General features: G+C 33.1%; 3 protein-coding genes across 4 annotated transcripts; 2 read left to right on the top strand and 1 right to left on the bottom strand.

Moving 5' to 3' along the window:
• The first annotated feature begins 240 nt into the window (after positions 1-240).
• LOC112788896 (peptidyl-prolyl cis-trans isomerase FKBP16-3, chloroplastic) lies at positions 241-3,616 on the top strand. Its single transcript, XM_025830572.2, has 7 exons — positions 241-422; positions 1,077-1,357; positions 1,832-1,915; positions 2,238-2,287; positions 2,656-2,704; positions 2,841-2,915; positions 3,289-3,616. The coding sequence occupies exons 1-7, from the start codon at positions 338-340 to the stop codon at positions 3,406-3,408; spliced, it is 744 nt and encodes a 247-aa protein (XP_025686357.1). The 5' UTR covers positions 241-337; the 3' UTR covers positions 3,409-3,616.
• Positions 3,617-3,803: 187 nt separating this feature from the next.
• On the bottom strand, positions 3,804-7,948 carry LOC112788895 (uncharacterized). 2 transcript variants are annotated; one of them, XM_025830571.3, is made up of 11 exons: positions 7,678-7,948; positions 6,820-6,976; positions 6,566-6,734; positions 6,249-6,319; positions 5,767-5,904; positions 5,592-5,683; positions 5,238-5,509; positions 4,773-4,858; positions 4,570-4,671; positions 4,074-4,248; positions 3,804-3,935 (listed from the first exon to the last, which is right to left on the bottom strand). In XM_025830571.3, exons 1-10 carry the CDS (start codon positions 7,758-7,760, stop codon positions 4,087-4,089), a joined length of 1,332 nt encoding a protein of 443 aa, XP_025686356.1. In that variant the 5' UTR covers positions 7,761-7,948; the 3' UTR covers positions 3,804-3,935; positions 4,074-4,086. The 2 variants fall into 2 exon arrangements, with proteins under 2 accessions (XP_025686356.1, XP_025686355.1); XM_025830570.3 differs by having other exon boundaries at positions 3,804-4,248.
• A 5,857-nt stretch (positions 7,949-13,805) lies between these two features.
• On the top strand, positions 13,806-22,059 carry LOC112788894 (uncharacterized). The gene is given in 18 exon segments (XM_025830568.2): positions 13,806-14,239; positions 14,613-14,703; positions 14,842-14,960; positions 15,108-15,298; positions 15,444-15,654; positions 16,272-16,512; positions 16,793-17,220; positions 17,492-17,618; positions 17,745-17,944; positions 18,234-18,583; positions 18,989-19,088; positions 19,163-19,381; positions 19,799-19,967; positions 19,970-20,037; positions 20,157-20,366; positions 20,477-20,746; positions 20,853-21,056; positions 21,553-22,059. Coding segments are annotated over 18 exon segments (3,651 nt in total). The 5' UTR covers positions 13,806-13,948; the 3' UTR covers positions 21,715-22,059.
• Positions 22,060-23,157: the final 1,098 nt, after the last annotated feature.

Raw genomic sequence — 23,157 nt, 5'->3', positions numbered from 1 at the left:
TAAAATAGCAAAAATATATTTTTTTATAAATTATATATAATAAAGAGTATTTCAAAAGAAATATATTTATGTTTTTAAACTAAAATAATAAAAATATAAAACTTCATGAAATCTTTATTCTATTTAGTATAAATGAGACATATCAATTATATATTTATATTAAATAAAAAATTTGAGTTATATAAATTATTTTATACTACTACAAGATTTATTAAGGATTAAGATTTTATGTTATCTGTAGGGGAGGAAAAGGAAAAAGAATAAAAGAAAAGAAAAAGATAAAAGGACAGTTTCTGACAGGTGATGTGTTTAAGTGGATTTGGTTTATCCACATCAAATGACATCTAATATTACAACCTTCAACCTTGGATATGATATGCCAACAATGGCTGCTTCTCTCTCCTCTCTCCTTCTTCCACTAGGTATCTATTCTATGTGCTGCTTCCTTAACTTTTCCAATTGTTTTCTTCATTTCACAACTCAAACAATGTTACATTGTCATTGCTTCTTGTTTCTGTTTTGTTCACAACTTCAGATTGTTATTGCTTCCACTCTTGCATAGGTTTTAGTTTGAGGAGCACTACTAATTATTGTTTAACTCAATAATCTGTTGTGTCATGTTCTTAGATGAATGATAGTGGTGCCAAAAAGTTGTTTTTTTCTAAGAGGAAAGTAATAAGTAATAACGAATTATGTTGAGTTAATGAGTTCATGCATTGTATTTACAGGATAGTAAAGGTGAATTCATTGTCACTTTGTAATCCACTTCTGTTTCTGCAAAATTGAAATTTCTCAACTATTATCACTGCCCCCAGCTTCCATTCTTCAATTTCACTAATTTAGGATTTGATTTCTAGACATTGATGGTGAGCTAAAACAATTTCTCCCTGTCATCTAATAGAAATTCAAGAAAGTGCCAAATCATCACAACTATCCACCATGACTTCATGCCTTTTTGAATTTATATTGGCTGAAAGTTTCACATTGCTTTTAAAGTGTTGGTGCATAGAAATTATTTTCATGGGTTTAACTGTTACAATTGTTTTCTAAAGTATATAATTTTGTTTTTGGGGTAGGTTCTACTTGTAAAAGTTTGAGCTGCAATCCTCAAGGCATTGCGGCTGACAGGCTTCGATGCTTGGTTCTGCAATACCGAAGATCCGTGGTAAAAGCAAAGGCCTCATATACAACTGAATGTGCTGCTATGGTTAATACCAATTCACGCAGAGACTTTCTTGGATTGGCTTTGGGAATCTCAAGCCTCTTTGTTGGTTCATTGGAAGCCAAAGGAGCTGGTTTGCCCCCGGAAGATAAGCCGAAACTATGTGATGAAGCTTGTGAGAAGGAGCTTGAAAATGTATGGTGAGAATACATTGTTCCCTTCTCTGCCTCCTTTCGTTGTTTTTCTCTGCTAAGACATTACAAATGGTTGTTGTAAATTGCTAATAATGCTTTGATATTTGATGTAATTGCATTGCATCTCCTGTTTCTACTAATGTTAGTCAGCACCTTTCTCAAATGTCAGTTATTTTTTAAGAGAAATTCTTCAAATAAATTTTGGGAAATCAAAGCATTATTAGTATCTAAGCTATTCTTTCCTGATAATAGAATCTATCATTCTTAAAGGAAATAGCAGACATTCTTATATTTTCAAAGAATTTGTGCACCATGCAAAGAATCTGTTAATAACCAATCTATGTGAATGCATTTAAGTTTTAATATTCACATTTTTAAGACCCTTGATCAATGACCACCACGGTATCAATGGATTTACTTGGAATATCCGTAGCTAAATGACTAATCTTGACTTTGAACATTTTATGCAATGAAGGTGCCTATGGTAACTACTGAATCAGGTTTGCAATACAAGGATATTAAAGTTGGACAAGGTCCTAGTCCCCCAGTTGGATTTCAGGTGTGGAATTTCTTCTAATTTGTTCAGTTCTTTTCTATATGCAATACAAGATAGATAATGTCTATTCTGCTCGAAGTTAACCGTTGAAAAAGGAAATATAAAACTATAACACTTCCACATTTTAAGCAACATGTAAGGCTGCGTTTGGAATAATGGATAGGACACGGAGACAATGGTTTGGTCATGCCGTGTCGGCGTGTCTCTCTATATCTCTGTCTCAGTGTAATCAGACATATTTGTATCTAACCAAATGCAACTTCATTTCTATAGGCACTCCTTTGGTAATATACCTTATGTAATGTATCTATAATTGTAATTACAGGTAGCAGCTAATTATGTAGCAATGGTTCCTTCCGGACAAGTATTTGATAGGTAAATCCACTGATTACAAAACTATATCAATCTCAACTCATCTTCATGAATTGCAATATTTAGAATGATGTTTAACGTTTGTTGTTGTGTATACCAGATACTTCATCTAAGTGTGTGATTAACAGAATAATATTGGCCAATTTTAGCTAAAATAAAATGTTACATGAATGTTTTAGAATATCAAACTGTTTATTCCTTTTTCAGCTGTATTGTCTCCTTTCAATTTGGTTTTCTGGATGATCTCTTTGAGAAAATCTTGATGACAATGTTCAATGATATTCTTTTTGTGGATAATAAATCAATATACAAGTATATTAGTATGACCAAGACAAATGTGTTGCTCATTTCCCCCATTTTCAATCATGCAGTTCATTGGAGAAAGGCCAGATTTACATTTTCCGTGTCGGTTCTGGTCAGGTACACTCTGGATTTTAACTTTTTTGTTGTTTTCAAGAACTTTCCCTTCATGGTGATCATTGTTCAAGATTGAAAACCAGTAGCTTTAGGGACTGTGTTAAAGATTGTCCGACACTAATCCGAATGAGTACAACAGGTGATAAAGGGTCTTGATGAAGGTCTTCTGAGCATGAAAGTAGGAGGGAAGCGTCGACTGTACATACCTGGACCAGTAAGCTTTTGCCTCCGGGAATGGATCCTCTCAATTGAAAATTTCATTTGAACATTTCAAATGTGGATTTTCCAATTAAGAGGAATCCACTCGCTTTGCCTTAATAGCTTATACCAGAGAAACTGTGATCTTTTAATCATGTGAATCTATCATATAACTATTTTATAGACTCTGCTTCCATGACATATTCTTGGTTTATCAGTGTCTATGGACATCTGTGCCTAAAATATATATATTGAGCACAAAATGATGAAAATACATAAAAAGGATGCATGCTAATGAACATTGACTAAATCATGATTAATTTTCCTTAAAACTGAATATTAAATTCTAAATGTGTTGGCTACAAAGTTCTTTATTATTTATTTGGCAGTTGGCATTCCCAAAAGGCCTTACATCAGCTCCAGGGAGACCAAGGGTGGCTCCAAATAGTCCAGTCATATTTGATGTTAGTTTGGAATATATACCAGGGCTTGAAGTGGATGAGGAATAAACTATAAAACTAGATGCAATAACCCAAATTTTCTTTATCTCTTTTTTTTTTTTTGGGAATTATGCAAACCCAATTTCTATTTATCTATTTCCACTTCCCCCCATTGTATACAATTGTTAATTCTTTTGAAAAACAAGTCTATAATTTTATAGCTATGCAGAGCTACATATTTTGATGTTCAATATATATTAAAAGAAGCTCCCTTGCATTTGTGTTTTGTTGTATCTACATATTGATAGTTTATATTAGATAAGGAATACAAGATCTTCATTTGTTCCACTTTGGGGATGTTGAAAATGTGGATCACTCTTAGCAACAGCATTATGTTTATCTGTGGTATAAGTATTATTCTCACGAAGTTAACTATTGTAGCAGAATGAAAAATAGAAATACTCTTGCTGACACATCTGTTGCTATTCTGAAATGTTATGAAGTTAATACAATAAAAATAGGCTCTCTGTCTGTATTGTTTTTTTCTTTTCTCCCCTTCCTCTCACTCTCTCCTTTACAAAATATTACAAGGTAACCTACATGGAAAAATGGTTGTGAAAAACAATTAATCCTTTTACACAAGAAACAACACCATATATAATGTAGCCAAAAGCCTGATGAAAAAGTTTTTGAAAAAAAAAAAAGAAAATGAACAAGAGCTGAATTCAGAAAACCAGAATTGCCAATTCAGCTGGCTAAATGGCTGGGAGAGTTGTTGAACATGCTGTGCCACATAAATGCCCTGGAAAGTACCATTTCCAGCTCTTGGTGAGTCCAGTTCTGAGTTGGAAGATGTTGAAGGAATATCACCAATTCTTGGAAATCTAGCTTCTGGAGATTGTCTGACCACTAAAAAAAGCAGCACATGAAAAAATTCATTATCTACTATATTGATCATTGCTAAAAGTAAGGAGAATGTGTATATAATCTAAGCAAATTAGAAGCATATAATATAGGTATGCATCCCTTTGTTTTCTATTGCATTTGTCTAACGTTGCTTCAAAGCATTGCCAGGAATCCTAGAATTGCATTCTTCATTAAGTAATTCAATGGCAAAAATGGTGCAAAAGCTAAATTATTCCTAATTAATTGTTTCTACTTACATTGGAAAAATTATAATTAAATTAAAATATATCATATTAGTGAAGGGGCCAAAACAAGCTTGCTTACTGTTAGAAGGAAACTGGCAAATATATACACAAGGAAGTCTGGTAAAGCATCTCCTTCAGCAAGGTACGTGTCCCAAAGGCGTGTGATGAGATGGAAGGGTATCTGATCATAAAAATCAGAGATCAGCATTGGTGACCGTTTATGTCAATCTTTTATTCAGAAAACTATCCAACTTATAAGGAAAATAACATGTCTGAGCAGACCTCGCGGATTAGAAGACAGTTGAACCAGCGGAAAGCAAATTGAAGAAATTCAAGACCTTGATCCTCCACATGTCGTGAAACAGGTTCTGGGGCAGCACACAATTTTCAATTAGGGAACATCATGTTATATTTGTAGATATAATAATACATATTACCAGGAAAAAAAGGGATGAAATTTCGACATGTTTGTGCCAAGAAAATAAACCATCTCTTTTATCCTGTTTTTGGGAGCAAAATTGACAGAAATATTCTTCTTTTCTCCTGCCCCCCTTTTTCATACTTGAAAACAGAAAAAGATGATGAAAACATTGTGGAATCTTTATAACTAAGAATGAAAAGAGAGCAGTTTGTTAAACTAAACAAGCCTACGTAGTAGAGGAGCCATCAAAACTATAAAAAGTGATGAAGCATTTAAGATCATAAATATAGCAATGCTTGAAGGAAAACAAAGCCTGAGAAGGTTACCATCAATCCTCCTGACCAATTCCTTCAACTTAAAAACAAGCCTCTGAATCCCTGGTTGAGCAAATGTGTAATGATCTTGCATACCATCAAGCAACTTCGACAAGCACCAATAGCAATCAGCCTCTACATTGTTGATCTGGTCTGAGGATAAATCAGACATTGACCAATTATCTATAGACCCTTCTAAGTATTCTGAAAGGAAAACAACTAAAAATGGTGTAACAAGATCATTTATCCCCTGAACATATCCACTTGCAGGATGTCGAATGGCCCTGTGAATATATTTGGAAATCATATAAGATCACTAAGCTAAGAATAATATCAAGTCAACAACGACAAATTGTTTTGTCTAACCATGCATAAAGAATGCGCTCCAATGATTTCTGAACTTGCTGTTGCTGGTAGAATGGAACATCAGGTACAGTTCTTGGACAATCAACAACAATCTGACAAACATACAAGGACAATAATCAACAATCAGAAAATCGCTACAAAAATCAAGACGATAACATATTATAACCTAGAGTACCTGGCGACGCATGTTGATCTCATCATCGGAACGATCAGTATCAGGAATATCATAATACTGAGAAATACACTCAAGATACTCGAGGCGCTTTCTTCGTAGAACCACCTCCCTTCTATCTGAATTAGGTGGTGCATATCCCTGTTGTCAGTTTATTTTTAAATTTCCAGCAAGATAAAGCTATCCATTAACATGTGTGATTGGGGATCACTAAGATTGACTCCTTACTCAACATGATTCTTTATAGTGTAAATACTTTTCATTTTTCATTCCTAAATTCTTCTTTTAGTCTCAATGGAGAACATTTTTCATGTAAGCAGCGTTGAAATCTCTTTAAAATAATTCCATAGCTCAACCTAAGCAAACAAAACTTAACTTTGAAACCTGATAAAAATAAAATCCTAAAACTCGGAATATGAACTCTAAAAGTTTCATATTCTCATGTTTCCCATATCCGAGAGCTAGAGTAAGGTCAAATAGTGTACCAAGAGAAGCCTCCACACAGTAGGGCGCATGTCATCTGGAACACCACTCCAGGCTAGCTCACGCAACTTGTCTACAGAATAGATTTCAAGGAAATAGTTAACCTCATGATACTGCGAAAAATATGTACAAGCAAGGTAAACATCATGATAGGTGTGTTTATCTAAACATATAGTTCAGAATTGTTTATTTATGATATTTAAATGACTGGACAACATCATAGAGCAACATGGAAAAGTTAATGAGTAATACAAAAAATTATAATCATAAAAATAAAATAAAATAAAATAAAATAATAGAAATAGAAAAAACAAAATACCTAATATAACTGTTGTCCCTGAAAGAACCTTAGTGAACTTCATAACTCTTGCAGAATCTGTAGATCTGGCACCAATGGTAGACTTGGAGAATTCTTTGGATGATCTCTCTACATGCGAGATTGATAACCGATTCAAATTGGCAATAATAGTTGGACTCTGAACTTCTTCCTGTATTGAGAGTACAAGTCCCACTTGACAAAGTGATACAAATCAATCACATAGACGCATATAAGTAAATGAATACTAAAATCACCTCATCTGCCCCATATGTATGGTCACTAGTGCCAGCATCATTGTGTGAGAAGCTCCTCCTGTAACTTGGCGATGAGTCCTTCGTGTTCGAGCCATCTACTGGGTCTGATCTCGGGCTCAATAATATTTTCCCAGGCATGCTACGACCTTTAAGTAACCTTAAACAAAAAAGAATACTACAAATCTCAACTCCGACAGTAAGCTATATGCTTACAGTTATAAGTAACACCAAATACAAAACTAGATGAACAAAGAGAAATTGGTCAATTCATCAATCCACCAATACCATCAACAAATAAATCATAAATTCCCAGTTGAAAAGGGTAGTTGTAGTTCTGAAGAAAAACACAATTGCGTAGGTTAGCTATGAAATTTGGTAAAAATCAACTATATAAAGTCTGTGACTCTGTTCCTACATCATGTTCAATTGGAACAAATCAGCATTCAAATCGGGCGCGAGTATACACATAACGATCTAAGAAAAAAAAATTCGCTCAATCAATAATAATCCACATCGCAGCTCCAATTACCCTCTTCTAATTTTTCAGGAATCAGTGAGAACAGCACACTACTGAAGTGATTGCACGGATTACATTTCCAAACAATTATTATAAACCCAATTCGTGCGATAGAACTTCACCCATCACAATTCCTGATCTCAAATCAACGCAACCCAGAGGAAATTAAAAGAAAAAGGTTTAAAAATAGAAAATCGAGAAAAGTCGGATTTTGAGAACTGGGTTTTCGGAAAATCCGACAAATCTGGGGACTGCAATTGATGGGGATGTTGAACTTCATGAAATCTGAGGCGAATAAAACCGCAAAGAAGAAGAAGAAGAAGAAGGAGGAGAGGATGTACCCTTGAACAGTTCTAAGGGTTTGATTGAAGGTGGAATCGAGAATGCCGTTACGCTGATCTTGTTGGTTATGGTGGTTGCTCATGCTTCCTTTCTTACTAGCTTCCACTTCTGAGTTCCGAGTTCCGAGTTCAAAGATGATTTCTTTGCTTACGGACACGTAAAATCACAAATGAATGCACCAACAAATTTAGATTCATCGATCTAATTAGCGCCAAAATAATGGTATAATACCCTTCTCCAAGTGCTTAATTATTTTACATAACGATAACTAATTTGTAAGAAGTAGAAACATGTATTTATTTGGACATTATTATTTAGTTTTTTTTATTTTTTAGTGTGTTTAGTAAATTTTTAGTAGTAAAAATAAAAATATTTAAAAAATAAAAATTATTTTTTTTAAAATTTATATCTTTTTTTAAAAGATTTTTTTTCTTAAAAAAAGATGTTTTCATATAATAAATAAGTAAATAAATATTTTTATATTGTTATACTCAAACATAATTAATAGATAAAAATATCTTTTTATATGAATATCTAAATATAAAATTACTTTTACTTTTGGAAAAACTACCACTTGTACCCATGAATTTTGCGAACGCTGACAAAAGTACCCATCAAACATGAAAACTAACGGTATACCCATGAAAGATAGGTTCCGTGTGACAATAGTACCCAAACCGTGATTTTTCGTTGACTTTTTAATAAAATTCCCAAATTACCCTTTCTATCTTCTTCCCCAAATTCCAAATTTCTCACTCTTCTTTTCTCAACTCACCACCTCTCTCTCTCTCTCTCTCTCTCTCTCTCTCTCTCTCTCTCTCTCTCTCTCTCTCTCTCTCTCTCTCTCTCCTCTCTCTCTCTCTCTCTCTCTCTCTCTCTCTCTCTCTCTCTCTCTCTCTCTCCAAAACGCTTCAACGCAATCTGAAGCCGATTTTGCAAGTAATGGACTTCAAACTTATGCAGTCGCAACAGAACAATACCAAGAGATTCCGTTTGGTTTTCTCTTATGGCTCCCATTACCAGCAAAGCATGCTCGCTACGCAGAAGAACGATTTGATTCATTCTGGCAAGTTGCAGAGAGATTCTATCATCGTTCTCAATCAGTACACATGCAGCCTTGTCCAGAGCCGATCGTATGTGTTGTTTCTCCCTTTTTCTCTTTGTGTCTTAGCTATCAATTTTATCTTTTTAGATTTGGAGTCAGCGGAAAGATGATGTTGTTGCTTTGGATTGAGAAGATTTTCTGGGGGTGGTGGTTTGTTAAAGGTGGTTCTTTATTGTGTTGTTCTCTTATCTTCTGGTGTGTTTGACAGCTTTAATATCTATTATTGTTTATTCGAGTTTTGATGAAGTTCAATCTATTTTGTGTTTTGTCCTCCGGGTTTTTAAGTTTGTGTTGTCTTTGAAATCTCATGAATTTTAATACTTCAGAAAATGGGATCTTTGGAAGGAGGATGACTGGGAATTGTGTGATAGCTGAAGAATTAAATGAAAGGAAATTAATTTTATATTCTTCATGCCTGGTGGCTGGCAGCAGCAGAGGAGAAAGACGAGGGGTGAGGGTTGTGAAATTTGGAATTTGGGGAAGAAGATAGAAGGGGTAATTTGGGAATTTTATTAAAAAGTTAACGAAAAATCACGGTTTGGGTACTATTGTCACACGGAACCCATCTTTCATGGGTATAAGGTTAGTTTTCATGTTTGATGGGTACTTTTGTCAGCGTTCGCAAAATTCATGGGTACAAATGGTAGTTTTTCCTTTACTTTTTTTTATAATATCTTTTACAAAAGGATAACTCAAAAAAAGATATTTTATTAAAAACTCACCCAAACAAGTTTTTAAAATTTAATTTGGATGCATTTACCTTATAAAAATTTTTATACGACTACTTAATTAGATTTACGTATTTATATAATTTATCAAGTATTGAATTTTAAAATTAATTATTTTATTATGTATCTATATTTATATTATATTTATACTATATATAAAAGATTAGTGTTTAACTTTATTTTTAAAATATCCTATATCATACTTTTATACTATATAAGTATATATAATAAAGATACTAAAAAGATTAATGTTTAATTTTTTTAAATATTTTTTTATTATACATAATTCATAAAAATTGTTATTTTTTGAGTATTTACCAATTTTGGTCTTCAAAGAATTTTAGACTAAACACTTTAGTCCCCATCAAAAATTAATTACTCAATTGGTTTCTAACAATTAATTTCATTTGTCACTTAGGTCTTTTGTTCCGTCAACTCTAACGGAAGACAAAATAGTCCGTGACAATTCTAACAAGAGACAAAATGATTCCTGACCTCCTCTGCTCGAAAACGATACTGCTCTCTCCCAATTTTCATTATATCTCGCATAACGCTAACAGTCTAATACTGTAACTTCAACCTACACAATGCATACTCTTCAACTTCAATGTTCAGAAGAAAAAAATCTTCAACTTGTTCTCAACTAATTTATACTAAAAAAACTAATGATTATGTCTCTCAAGTACTTGTCATCTCCGATGGATCCCATGAATCTAGACAACAAGTCTTATTTGTTAAGATCGTCGTCGTCGTTGCCATCTCCCTCTTCCTCTGCCTATCATCTCTATGACCACATTGTCCACCACTCCGATCGCTTCCTTCAACTTCTTTTTCGAACCAATGTTCAGTAATTGCTTTAGTTTCCATATGAGCAGCAACGGCAACATTGTTCGCTGTACTGATAGCTTGGATGCGAGGTCGAAACTGTTTGCCAATTTGGACTACGGAAAAGAAGGAATAAAGCACTCGGGGTCTATTTCAAATGAGAATTTGCATATGATATCGAAGGAAAATCTTCTCATGATATTCTAATGTCCAACGATTTATATTGCTTGCCAAAGAGTGAAGAAAGACGTGTCCTTAGGGTAGTTGTGAAACTTATTCTTGAGGATGTTAGGGTTGGAGGTGATACTGTTATCAAGAACATGGAAGTTGATGCTTTTAATGGGTGAAGTGCGGAGAAGATGAGTGTACCAATAACAGAGATTTAGAAAATATGTGGTTCATCACATGTTGAGGTAGGTCCAACACGTGTGGCAGTTACACCATGACTTGATCATAAAACTGAAGAGGATGAAGAAAAAGATGGAAAAGAAGATTGTGAATGTGAAGAAGGAGAGTACGAATGTTATGGTTATGCGAGATATGATGAAAATTGGGGAAGAACGATGTCACTTTCGAACAAAGGGTCAGGAATAATTTTGTCCACTATTAGAATTGTCAGGAATCATTTTGTTTTATTTTAGAGTTGTCAGAAACCATTTCGTCTTCCGTTATAGTTAACGGAATTAAGGACCAAAGTGACTGATGGAATTATTGTTAGAGACCAATCGATAATTAATTTTAGTTGAAGAATAAAGTGTTTAGTTCGATATTCTTTGAGAACCAAAATTGGTAAATACTCTTTTAAAATTTAAAGCTAAAACTTTTAATTAAATTATAAAATATTTACCATCTAAACTAATATATTATTTATTATTTTGATATGTTTTTTAAATAAAATAGTAGGGGTGAAGATCGGATTGGATATGGCCAAAATTTCGATCCGATCTGCACTAAAATAATCGGATCGGATCGGATCCAATATCTGCAGTTTTCAAGGTTGTGCGGATCAGATTGGATCGGGTATCGGATATATCCGCAAAGTACAAAAATATTTTTAAAAGCTTATTTTTATTAAAAATATCAATAAAATTCATTTTTTCTATTCTTTTAAATATGTTTACCCTTAAAATAATAATAAGAATACTTTTCTTAAATAATAAATTAAAATAATACAACATATATGATAATTATTAGTTGAAATAAAATATAAAAAAATATTTACTTATTTATTTCTTTATTTTTGCAGATACGCGGATCGGATATACGGATACCAACATAAAATCAATAATTCGATCCGATTAGTCTGCGGATTCGATATGCAATCGATCCATATCCACAATTTTTAGATCGAATTCGGATAAATCAGGGACGGATGTATGTACATGAGTGTGGGGGCAATCGCCCCACTACGATTTGAAATTTTTTTGAGTAGTATATGATAATAATATTTATTTACTCCCACTTAATTATTAAATTTGACTCCACAATAATTTTTTATTCAATTTTTGGTACTTTATAGTCAATTTAAAAAATTTATATTAGATATCATTAGAATGACCAATTCTCAATATAAATGAAATTTGTGTTTTTTCTTAGAAATCAACTTGAAAGAGTGTTATTTATTTTTTTTATATTAGTTTTAATTTTTTTCTGTTACAACTACATTAATTTAAAGAACTTTTTCAACTATAAATCTCAATAAGAATTTATTTCTAATTGTATAAGAAGTAAATTTCTAAATAAGTATTTACTTATATATATGTAAAAGAAATACTACACATCTAAATCTTTTTATGAACTAAGTATAACCAAGTTAAATAATAAAATTTAAAATAATATTAGTCATAACTGATTTTTGTTGTTTTAAATAAATTTGATTGGATTTGGTTAATAAAAATATATCAATATATAGTATTATCCCATATAAAAAGACAGATATTTATAAGAGTAAAGTATAATTTTTATCCTCGAAATTTGGCAAAAATTTTAAAAATACCCTAAGTTTTATTTTGTTTCAATTTTGTCACAAGTTTTCAATTTGTATCAAATATACCATCGGAAGCTAAATTTTCAAAAAATTTAAGACCAATATAACAACAATGCATAAAAATTATGCTTGATTTACTCGTGTTGAGGAGTTGTTCTTATGAAATTGTTGTTGAATCGATCTTACATTTTTTGAATAATTAGTTGTCAGGGGTATATTTGATACAAATCGAAAATTTTTGAGAAAAAATTGAAACAAAATAAAACTTAGGGATATTTTTGAAACTTTTGTCAAACTTTAAGGACAAAAAATATACTTTACCCTATTTATAAATGATTATTATAGTGTTTTAATCTGTATAATGAGATATTATAAAAACTAATCATGTTATATTTACATCAAAAATAACTATCTGTATAATACACATTAAAAATAAATTAAATAATACATATATTTATATACGAATACATAATAATTAATAAATAATTTGATAACTAATTTTTATGTATACATAATATTTTTATTGTAAAATTATTATTATATTATATTATATATATATATATATATTTTATCTCCACTATCAAAATTTTTTGCCCGTCACTAAGAATCGAATTCGATCCATGAACACCCTTATAAAATATAAGTGAATCAATATATAAAGAAACGTGTCAATTAATTCACTAATTATGATAAATAAATTTGATTATTTACGTAAACATATTTTTATATTGATCATGCTTAAAAAAAAATTTATATTTTTATATTGCCCATGAGGCCGAAGCCTTTGGATGCCCACAAAGCCCTGAAGAAAGTCCAAGAATATTGTTTCTTAATTTACTTTTTTTAGGTTATACTGGATTAACATTCAATTTAATATTTGAAATTTAAAATTAAATATAAATTAATTTTTAAAATCATAATTGACTTAGTTCGACTTTAAAATTTATAATAATAATTTATATTAACTTTTGAACTGATTTTCATAAATAATATGTTAATTTTATAAGTTAATTTACCAAAATTTGAATTTTTTACTTAAATTTTACGTAATTAAAATTTACTAAATTTTTTAAAATTTGATTAGCTCTTCAATATTTTTATAAATAAGATAAATAATAAGTGTAATTTAAAAATTTTGTGACTCTAAAAATAATAATTAAATTTCTAAAATTTTAATAAATTTTGATCACATAAAATTAATAGATATTTGAGTTATAATTATAACTTTTGAGATCTAATTTAAATTTATTAAAATTTTAAAATTTAAATTTAATGTTTAATTTTTTTGTTACACTTATTTAAACGAACTAATGAATTAACCATTAAATCAACACAGTTTATTTTATTTGATTTTTTTTTTGGTGACTTCACAGTTTATTTTATTATAATTAAAAAGATAATTTTTACTATAGCACGTTAATAAAAAGTATTATTTTTACTATAGCACGTTAATAATGTCTTTTTTTGTAATTAGCCGATTGCTTGGAACCTTTTTAACTTTCTATTGAAAAATTGTAACCGCCATAGCCGCTTCTGAAACTGTAAACCTAACGAAACCCTAAACCCTTTACAACCAACTACACTAAGCTGAGTTGAGCTTCTTTTGTTATCCATCGTCGTCGTCAATGGCCGTCAACGATGCTGACCAATCAAACAGGCCTCACAGGTCGCGCCATTCCGGTGCCAAGAAGGCCAAATCCGACAAGAAGAAGAAGAAGCAGCAGCGCCAAAACGACGATGGAGGAGATGAGAAGAGGCAAAACCCTAAGGCGTTCGCGTTCTCTTCCACCAACAAGGCCAAGCGCTTGCAATCACGCTCCGTCGAGAAGGAGCAGCGCCGCCTCCATGTTCCCATCGTCGACCGCTCCTATGGCGAGCCCCCACCTTATGTCGTCGTTGTGCAAGGTCCACCGCAGGTTCGTCTTCCCTTAGTTTCTCTTCCAAGATTCAACTTTTGGGATCTGGGTTAAAACTATTCTAGTTAATTCACAGCTTATAATAGAACTATAAAATTTAGTATAATTCCAAACTATTCTAGCTGATTACTTAGTGGGTGTTTGCATATACTGGGTTTGCTTCCTATTTGAGCGAATGTCCTGTTGGCTATTGACCAGTGAAAAATGATTGGATTTTGTATTGAAAAGTTGCAGAGCTTATTTGCACATTCACATTCATCAGTAGTGGAATAATTAATATCACTTACTTTCTAAGTAACTACTTGGGTACATGATCGAATATTCGAATGCGATTTAGGAAGTGTGGAGTAATCTTTGCAAGCTGTAATTTCAGGTTGGGAAGTCCCTGTTGATAAAGTCTTTGGTCAAGCATTACACAAAGCATAATTTGCCTGATGTACGAGGCCCAATTACTATCGTTTCAGGTGCTTTTTATTTTGTTACCACATCAAGTTCCTTGTGTGTGTGTTTAGTTTGCTTATTTCAATTTTGAAAATATTCTTTTGGTGCTTTGGCTTTGAATTGAGCTTTTGTTGATGAATAATTCTTTGATTGCATGTCAGGAAAGCAAAGGAGGGTTCAGTTTGTTGAATGCCCAAATGATATTAATGGTATGATAGATGCGGCAAAGTTTGCTGATCTAGCGCTGCTGCTTATAGATGGATCCTATGGTTTTGAAATGGTCAGTCATTAACGAATAAGATAGGGTTTTGTGTGTATTAGTTTATGTATTATGTCACAGGGATACTATATAATAATTAGCTAAAGTTTTCAGTTTTGATCATACAAAATAAAATCCCTGTTTCCTCATGTTTTTCTTTGCTTGCAGGAAACATTTGAATTCCTTAATATATTGCAAACACATGGGTTTCCAAAGGTCATGGGTGTTCTTACTCATCTTGACAAATTCAAGGATGCTAAAAAGTTGAGGAAAAGAAAACAAGAATTAAAACGCAGATTTTGGACTGAAATATATGACGGAGCTAAATTGTTTTATTTATCAGGTCTTATTCATGGAAAGTAAGGAACTACTAGAAATGTGTTATGGTTTTAAATTTTGTTCTTCTACACTTGGTTACTAGTGTTTGGCAAGTGTTTTATGTCTGTGCTTCTGCTTGTAAGTTGTCCTTAATGGTTAAATATATTGCTTTTCCTGATTGAACAGGTATGTCAAGCGTGAAGTTCACAATCTCGCGCGGTTTATTTCCGTCATGAAGTTTCATCCTCTATCTTGGCGAACTTCTCATCCGTATGTTTTGGTGGATCGTTTTGAAGATATCACACCTCCTGAAAAAGTGCATGCAAATAACAAGTGTGACAGAAAAATCACACTTTATGGTTATCTTAGAGGGTGTAATTTAAAAAAGGGAAATAAGGTTTGTTCAGCAATTCCTTTGTATATGAGTGTCTTTATCTGAATTAAATTACCTGAAAATTCATCCTGTAGAGCTTGTTGGTGGAGTAAATAAGGTGTAGTACAATTTGATACTTGAAATGGATAGGAGAACTTTGTCTTCCTCACTCTTCTGCGATACTTGTACTTATAATTTAAAGTATATATGTTTCTAACCCGCTTCAGAGATAATTGCAATTTGAATCTCAAATGTTGATATTTTCTAATTTGGATTCGCATAAGATTTCTGCCTAAACTTAATTCCAAAAAATTGTTCCATGTTTATATGTATGAATTGTATGTTTATCAACTCTGAGTGTACTCTGTACTTAACTACTTATATTCTATACATTCAAATAACCATTTCCCTCTTAATTGTCCAAGGATGGAAGAACTATTTCGTTATACTTAAGGATTTGTGGTATATTGGATGAAACGAATTTAGTTATGGTTTGTTCCACTGTTTTAGCTTGATGCTTGGCAAAGGGTGTAGCTTTGACTATCTGCTTTGAGTGATAATGGTGATCAGTGATACTTTGTGCTCTGTCTTTGTCTTTTTTCCACCACATGATGATTATCTAACCTGTATTTTGAAATCAGGTACATATTGCTGGGGTGGGTGATTATAGTTTAACTGCTGTTACTGCTTTACCTGATCCTTGTCCTCTTCCATCTGCTGCTAAAAAGAAAGGACTGCGTGATAAGGAAAAGTTGTTCTATGCTCCCATGTCTGGCGTCGGGGATCTTTTGTATGACAAAGATGCTGTATACATAAATATTAATGATCACCTTGTGCAGTTTTCAAAAGTTGATGATGAAAACTCAGCCATGGCAAGCAAAGGTTGTTTCCCCATTTTCTTGCATTCTGTTTTATTTTATTTTATTGTGAAATCATATTATGATCATATGGTGACATTATGGTTGTTTTTTAAGTAAAATCTGTTGGTTATGTTTTCCTAGAAATACTATGAGTTCTCTTTGCTACTTCTTTATGTTACCTGTATAATTGCAGTATATACCAGGTTTCAGGTTAGATCATGCTTACTGTAATGACTTTCCGTATTTATTTCTCATTCCAATATGCTCCTCCATTAAAATTTGCATTCTCATGCTTTTGACAGGTAAGGACAGAGATGTGGGGGAGGTTTTGGTGAAATCTCTTCAAAATACCAAATACTCGATCAATGAAAAGCTAGAAAATAGCTTTATCAATATTTTTGGTCAAAAGCCGGAAATGTCATCAGAAGCTGTAGCTGATGCATTGGCTACACACAAAGATAACAAGCATGATAGCGAAGAAGATGCTTCAGATAGAGATCAGCATGGGAAGGCTACTGAAACTGGTGAAGATAGTGATGGTTCAGAATCGTCTGATCAGGATGAAGCTGGTGCCATGATGGGTGAAGCCAGTTCTTCTGATGACAGAGATGATGATGCAACTGATATGAAAGCCATTCCTGGAGACTTGAAAGAACATGTTGAATTTAAAGACGGGAGACGAAGGAGGAAAGCAATATTTGGAAATGATGTTGATCAAAGTGATATGATGGTGAGCTTTGAGTTACCATATAGAAAAGAAGCTAGCTTTCTTTGTGGCCATCCCTTCAAATATGTTCAGGAATTAAGTTTATATAGGATTAAGGATCTGAACGTATTTGAAGGCATGACCAAAGCAAGCTAGCTGCAAAACATGGTGATCTTTGAATTGTTATCCATGCTTCACTGAAGTTACTGACTCAACGTGAATATGTTTGCTCCATACGATATGTGGATCAGTTTGTGTATAAAATGCTTATAAGTTCTTGACGTTTCATTTGTAGGATTCAAAAGAGGAGAATGATGCTGCTAGTGATGATGCGGCTTCTTCTGATTCAGAATCTTTTAAAGAGGACGATGATGATGATGATGATGAGGACAATGATGACGACAATGAGGATGACACAGATGGTGCAGTTTTTTCTCTCTTGATTCTTAAGACTTGTATCTTGTCTGTTCTTATTTCTAATTGCTTTAAATGGGACTTGGCTTGATACTCGAAGCTTGAGGTAATTTTTTACCTCTTTTTTTAAACAGATGATGACGACATGGGGAATGTTTCAAAGTGGAAAGAATCTTTAGCGGAAAGGACACTCTCACGGAAAACTCCTAGTTTGATGCAACTTGTGTATGGTGAATCTACTGTTAATATGATCCCTATAAACAAAAAGAATGATAGTAGTGAGGATGAGGAAAGTGACGATGACTTTTTTAAGCCTATTGAAGAAGTAAAAAAGGTTGGTTCTTGCAGTACTTGTAACTTATTTTTTCATTACTTAATTTATTGCATTTGCTTGCTTAATGATTACAATTCCTTTTTTTGTGTGAAGTTCTATGAAATGAATCGTAATTATTGCTTTGCAATGATGCTTTCTTTTATCATTGACAAATTATAAAGAAACTTCTGAAATTTACATGTTAGCATATTGCAGATATCACCTTTTATATTTGTTTGCCTTCAGAATATGTTTGTTTACTTTATAACCTAATTATTTTGATGGTTTGCTTCCATATTTTGAATTCTAGCAAAGCATGAAAAATGGACTGAATGATGGAATGGTCAACACTGAGGATTGTTCCAAGTGTGAACCTTCTGTGGATCAGAGATGGGATGAGAAAGATAACGAGGGAATCCGCAATCGTTTTGTCACTGGAAATTTGGCAAAAGCTGCTCTCAGAAATTCTCTGTCAAATGGTAATACTAAAGAGGAAAATGATGAAGTCTACGGAGATTTTGAAGATCTAGAAACAGGAGAGAAATATGACAATTACCAGACAGATGATGCAGTTGCCACAACAGTACACAAAGGAGACGATGCGGAGGCTGAGCAGAGGAGGCTCAAGAAACTTGCCCTACGTGCAAAATTTGATTCACAATATCCTTTTTCCCCCTCTTTGGCCACCATTATTATTAAGTCGGGGTACTCCCTCCCTATATTTCAAATTATCGTTTATAAGAGTAAAAACAGATGATACCAAGTTTCCAACATGGTATTGCTAGATTCTCAAATCTCATTTCCCTACAATATGTTTTCTGATGCTATCTTCTTAGTCTATGACCTTGTTCTCATCAGTCTTTTGGGTATGATATCAATGTGGAAAGAAACCATTTATTTATTCATTTATTTTGGGTCTGAATGGTTTCAGTTAAAACAAATTCTATTGGGTTTGGAGATGGGGGTTAAGGGAGGGAAAAAGGGTGTAATATTGTTTTCTTTTTATTTTTAGTTTTCCTTTGGGGACGTAATATGGCATTCTGTTTGACCTTAATTTTGATCCACGTATGATGACGACGAAGTTGAGACACCAGAGAAAGATGCGGGCAATGATGAGAAGTCCAAACCTCATGGTCAAGCCAATGAAAGTAGTTATTTTGATAAGGTAAAACTGCTTGGCTATCATTTAATATTTCGTACGATGCTATACAACTGTTGCTGACTCTTGTGCTTTGCTAGTTGAAAGAAGAAATTGAGCTTCGGAAACAAATGAATATAGCGGAACTCAATGATCTCGATGAAGATACCAGGTTAGAGATAGAAGGCTTCCGAACTGGGACATACCTAAGATTAGAGGTTCATGACGTTCCTTGTGAGATGGTTGAGTACTTTGATCCCTACCATCCCATATTGGTGGGAGGGATCGGTCTAGGGGAGGAAAATGTTGGATACATGCAGGTTGGTGTGTTTTTTTAAAAAGCATAGTTCCGTATAAATTTAAAAGAATTATATCTATTAATATGGTTTGGAATACTGCTTTGAGCTATATACTAGGATGTATAGGGTAGTACTTCCTTTTGATGTTGCAGATATGGAATAACTTCCATCTTTGTTTTATGAATGGTGTCAATGTGACATGGACCATCAACATGGAAGTAAAAAAACATATTGAGCAGCTTGTATACATGATGAAAACACTTGGTTCAAAAACATATTATGACATGCTTAGTAGTAGTACTAATTAGTGTGATGAGAATGAAACTTTCTTGGACATTTCATCTTTCTAAATTCCTAGTTTAATCTTTCTTGCTGCCTGGTTTATTTTGTCATTTCTTTTTGCATATATTCCTCTTTTCACTTTCTTTATCCTTCCAGGCTAAGCTAAAGAGGCACAGGTTCCATAAGAAAGTGCTGAAGACCAGAGATCCAATTATAGTTTCCGTTGGATGGAGGCGTTACCAAACAACACCAGTATATGCTACTGAGGATCTCAATGGAAGACTGCGAATGCTAAAATATACTCCAGAACATGCACATTGCTTTGCCTTTTTTGGGGGCCTCTTGCCCCTCCCAACACTGGGATAGTGGCTGTTCAGAATTTATCAAACAATCAGGTCTGTGCAGGCATTCTTTACTTTTGCTGAATGGTTTTCCTTAAAGATTTTTACACATGGCTGAATGCTAATGTTGCACTTTCATCCTTCTATTTACATTCCATCTGGCTATTTATCAGGCAACGTTTAGGATTACTGCAACTGCCGTTGTACTCGAATATAATCATGCAGCTAGGATAGTGAAGAAAATCAAATTGGTTGGTTACCCATGCAAGATATTCAAGAAAACAGCATTTATCAAGGATATGTTTACTTCAGATCTTGAAGTAGCTCGGTTCGAAGGTGCAGCCATTCGAACTGTCAGTGGGATCAGGGGGCAGGTCAAGAAGGTATGTGGGTCTGGTAGATTATTGCATTCTTCATGAGAATTGATTTGCCGTTGGTTTGAGCTGTTTGCTGTATATTTTGTGCTGAGTTTATACTATTTGTCAATTGTCAGGCTGCAAAAGAAGAGATAGGTAACCAACCAAAAAGGAAGGGTGGGCAAACCAAAGAAGGAATTGCTCGGTGCACATTTGAAGACAAGATTCTGATGAGTGACATTGTTTTCCTGCGTGCATGGACTCAAGTTGAAGTCCCAGATTTTTATAATCCATTGACAACAGCATTGCAGCCTCGTGACAAGACCTGGTTAGGAATGCGCACTGTTGCAGAATTGAGAAGAGAACACAACCTTCCTATACCTTTAAATAAAGATTCATTTTACAAGGTATGCAATGGTTTAATGGTTCTGTTGTCGTAGACTTCCCCTAATTCACTGAGATTTAATCCTTATTTTCAGTCATGTTTATGCCTATTTCCTTTTTCTTTGGCAGAAAGTTGAAAGAAAAAGAAAGAAGTATAATCCACTGGTGATTCCGAAGTCTCTACAGGAAAAGCTTCCCTTTGAATCAAAACCCAAGAATACACCTAAGCAGAAGAGGAAGTCACTTGATCAGAAAAGGGCTGTCGTCATGGAAAGTGCTGAACGTAAAATTTGTCGTCTTTATCAGCATTATCGACTTATCGCAAATAATTCGGTATGCACCTCAGCTAATAGTTGGTTTGCTTGACATGTTCTTATGAATCTATATCCAAAAATTTCATACTTATTAAGAAATTGGTAGGGGTTTTGTTGCATCTCATATTTCCCAGCCGCTCCACTGCATAGGTTTTCTATAGGTTTTCTAAAAATTAGTACAGCTTAGCTTCAACACAATTTTTGCCTTCTATTTCTGCTCCGACCTTTTCAAAGAGCACCATGGCCTTGCCAGTGGCATCAGGAAGCATTTGATCTTCTGTCCAATACTACAATTTTAATCTCAGTGTCAGGGTTCACATTTAGTCATGTGTTTCTCCTCTGCATTTATAAGGTCTTAGATGGAACCTTATCATAACCAAAAAGGAAAGCTTTGAATTATTCTGTAATTTGAATATATTTAAAATCATGCTATAGTTTCTTTCTTTTCTTTTTCTTACATTATGTCAAACTCATTTGTGTCTTTTCTTCCCGTGTTTTGTCTGAACCTCATCCAGGAAAAGAAGCGAAAGATTAATGCAGAAAAGAAGAGGAAAGAGCTCGAGAAGGAGAGAGCGAAGGATGAACTTCTGACGAGAAAGCGCCAGAGAGAGGAAAGACGAGTGAGATACCGTGCACAAGACAAGCAGAACAAGAGAATGCGGAGAGCCGAAGCCTGATAAGATGAAGTTGATTCTGCCTTGTCAAGGTTAACGAGTGTTCATGGAAAGCCATCTCCAAAAGAATTGACAATTTCAGCATCACGGAGATTGTGTTGGAAGTGGTGTTACTGATTAGTCAAAGGAGAAGCAGCTTTTTGGTCCGTAAAAATGGTTCTAAAATCAACCTGCTGATAGTTAAGCTTGGTCTAGATCACATTATTTATATGGTGCAGCTTGTACTACTCAATTTTTACATGATATCAATTTTGATCCCCAACTTTGCTTATGCAATTACAGTGTAAAAAATATTGAAAAGGAAATTTATTATTTGTTATCTAAATGGAATTATTATTTTTACCTGAATGTTTTGTTAACGAGCTGTTTAAGCGGTTTAATTTTATGGTTCTGTTTATACTTTATATTGCATTGTTATAAACTTATAATCACGTAGTCATACTTGATGCTTTAACTTGTTATTACGAGAAAATTAACCCATATTAACCCTCGTTAGAAGTTTCCAATAAGAGAATCGTCTAGGTGAAGAAGAAAAAAAGTAAAACTATACACGATAATTTATTTTTAGGCAATAATAAGAATAATATGACTAAGTGAAAAAATTACAAACTCTCATTACAAAGAGAAAATCTTAATATTTGTTTATTCTGTGAATTATACGCATAATAACAAAACCAAATAAGAAGATACCTAAGTTTTTCTCTCTCTAATTACACTTGCCACACTCATTAATTATATTTGATTCTTGCTACTCTTCTTTTGACATCCTAAATTTCAAGCAAAACACTTGTATATATATATATATATATATATATATATATATATATATATATATATATATATATATATATATAGCCTTGTATGGCGGTAATCACAAAAAAAAATCACATTGTGATTTGGCTTCCTTTAGGATACAAATCTGTTTACAAAATGTAGTGTATGCTGCCAACATAACACTTAACTCACTAGCAATTATTATTTTTAATATTATCTTGTTTCTTTTTTTTTTAAAGATCCAATTCTTTTGTCTAAAAAAAGAACACTTCAATTCTCAATTTTTTATTTTAAGATAATACTATTATTTTGTTAAAAAATCTGTTAAATAATAATAAAAATTAATTTTTATTTTTGTTCTAAAATGAAAAGGTTAAAAGCCAAACATTTTTTTTAGACAATAATCACTTTGTCTCCCAGTAAAAATGAAAAAAGGTTGGGTTGGGTGTTTATTCTCTCTTTTCATTTTCTTTAATATTCCAACGTCTCAAAGTGAGTTTCCAAAAAAGTCAGATCCCCAAGTAGCTGAAGTTATGGTTTCCAATCTAGGGGCTTGATGCGGTCATATTGCATGCATGGGAGAAGATAAACTCTAAAGCATTTTTAGTACCGAAGATCAGTTTCTGATGGCAAGAATGTTTCGTAGTGCTTTCTATAGTTGATGCGGGTGTG

The sequence above is a fragment of the Arachis hypogaea genome, chromosome 3, assembly GCF_003086295.3.
Source record: "Arachis hypogaea cultivar Tifrunner chromosome 3, arahy.Tifrunner.gnm2.J5K5, whole genome shotgun sequence".
Classification (NCBI taxonomy): Eukaryota; Viridiplantae; Streptophyta; class Magnoliopsida; order Fabales; family Fabaceae; genus Arachis; species Arachis hypogaea.
The sequence above is the reverse complement of the archived record's forward strand: the minus strand, read 5'-3'. Positions and strand labels throughout refer to the sequence as shown.

Coding starts and splice junctions, on each gene's coding strand:
- LOC112788896 (XM_025830572.2), top strand. CDS start 338: ATGACATCTAATATTACAACCTTCAACCTTGGATATGATATGCCAACA. Junction 2,705..2,840: donor TCCGTGTCGGTTCTGGTCAG/GTACACTCTGGA, acceptor TGAGTACAACAG/GTGATAAAGGGTCTTGATGA. Junction 2,916..3,288: donor GACTGTACATACCTGGACCA/GTAAGCTTTTGC, acceptor TTTATTTGGCAG/TTGGCATTCCCAAAAGGCCT.
- LOC112788895 (XM_025830570.3), bottom strand. CDS start 7,760: ATGAGCAACCACCATAACCAACAAGATCAGCGTAACGGCATTCTCGAT. Junction 5,684..5,766: donor AGATCAACATGCGTCGCCAG/GTACTCTAGGTT, acceptor TATGTTTGTCAG/ATTGTTGTTGATTGTCCAAG. Junction 5,510..5,591: donor GAGCGCATTCTTTATGCATG/GTTAGACAAAAC, acceptor ATATATTCACAG/GGCCATTCGACATCCTGCAA.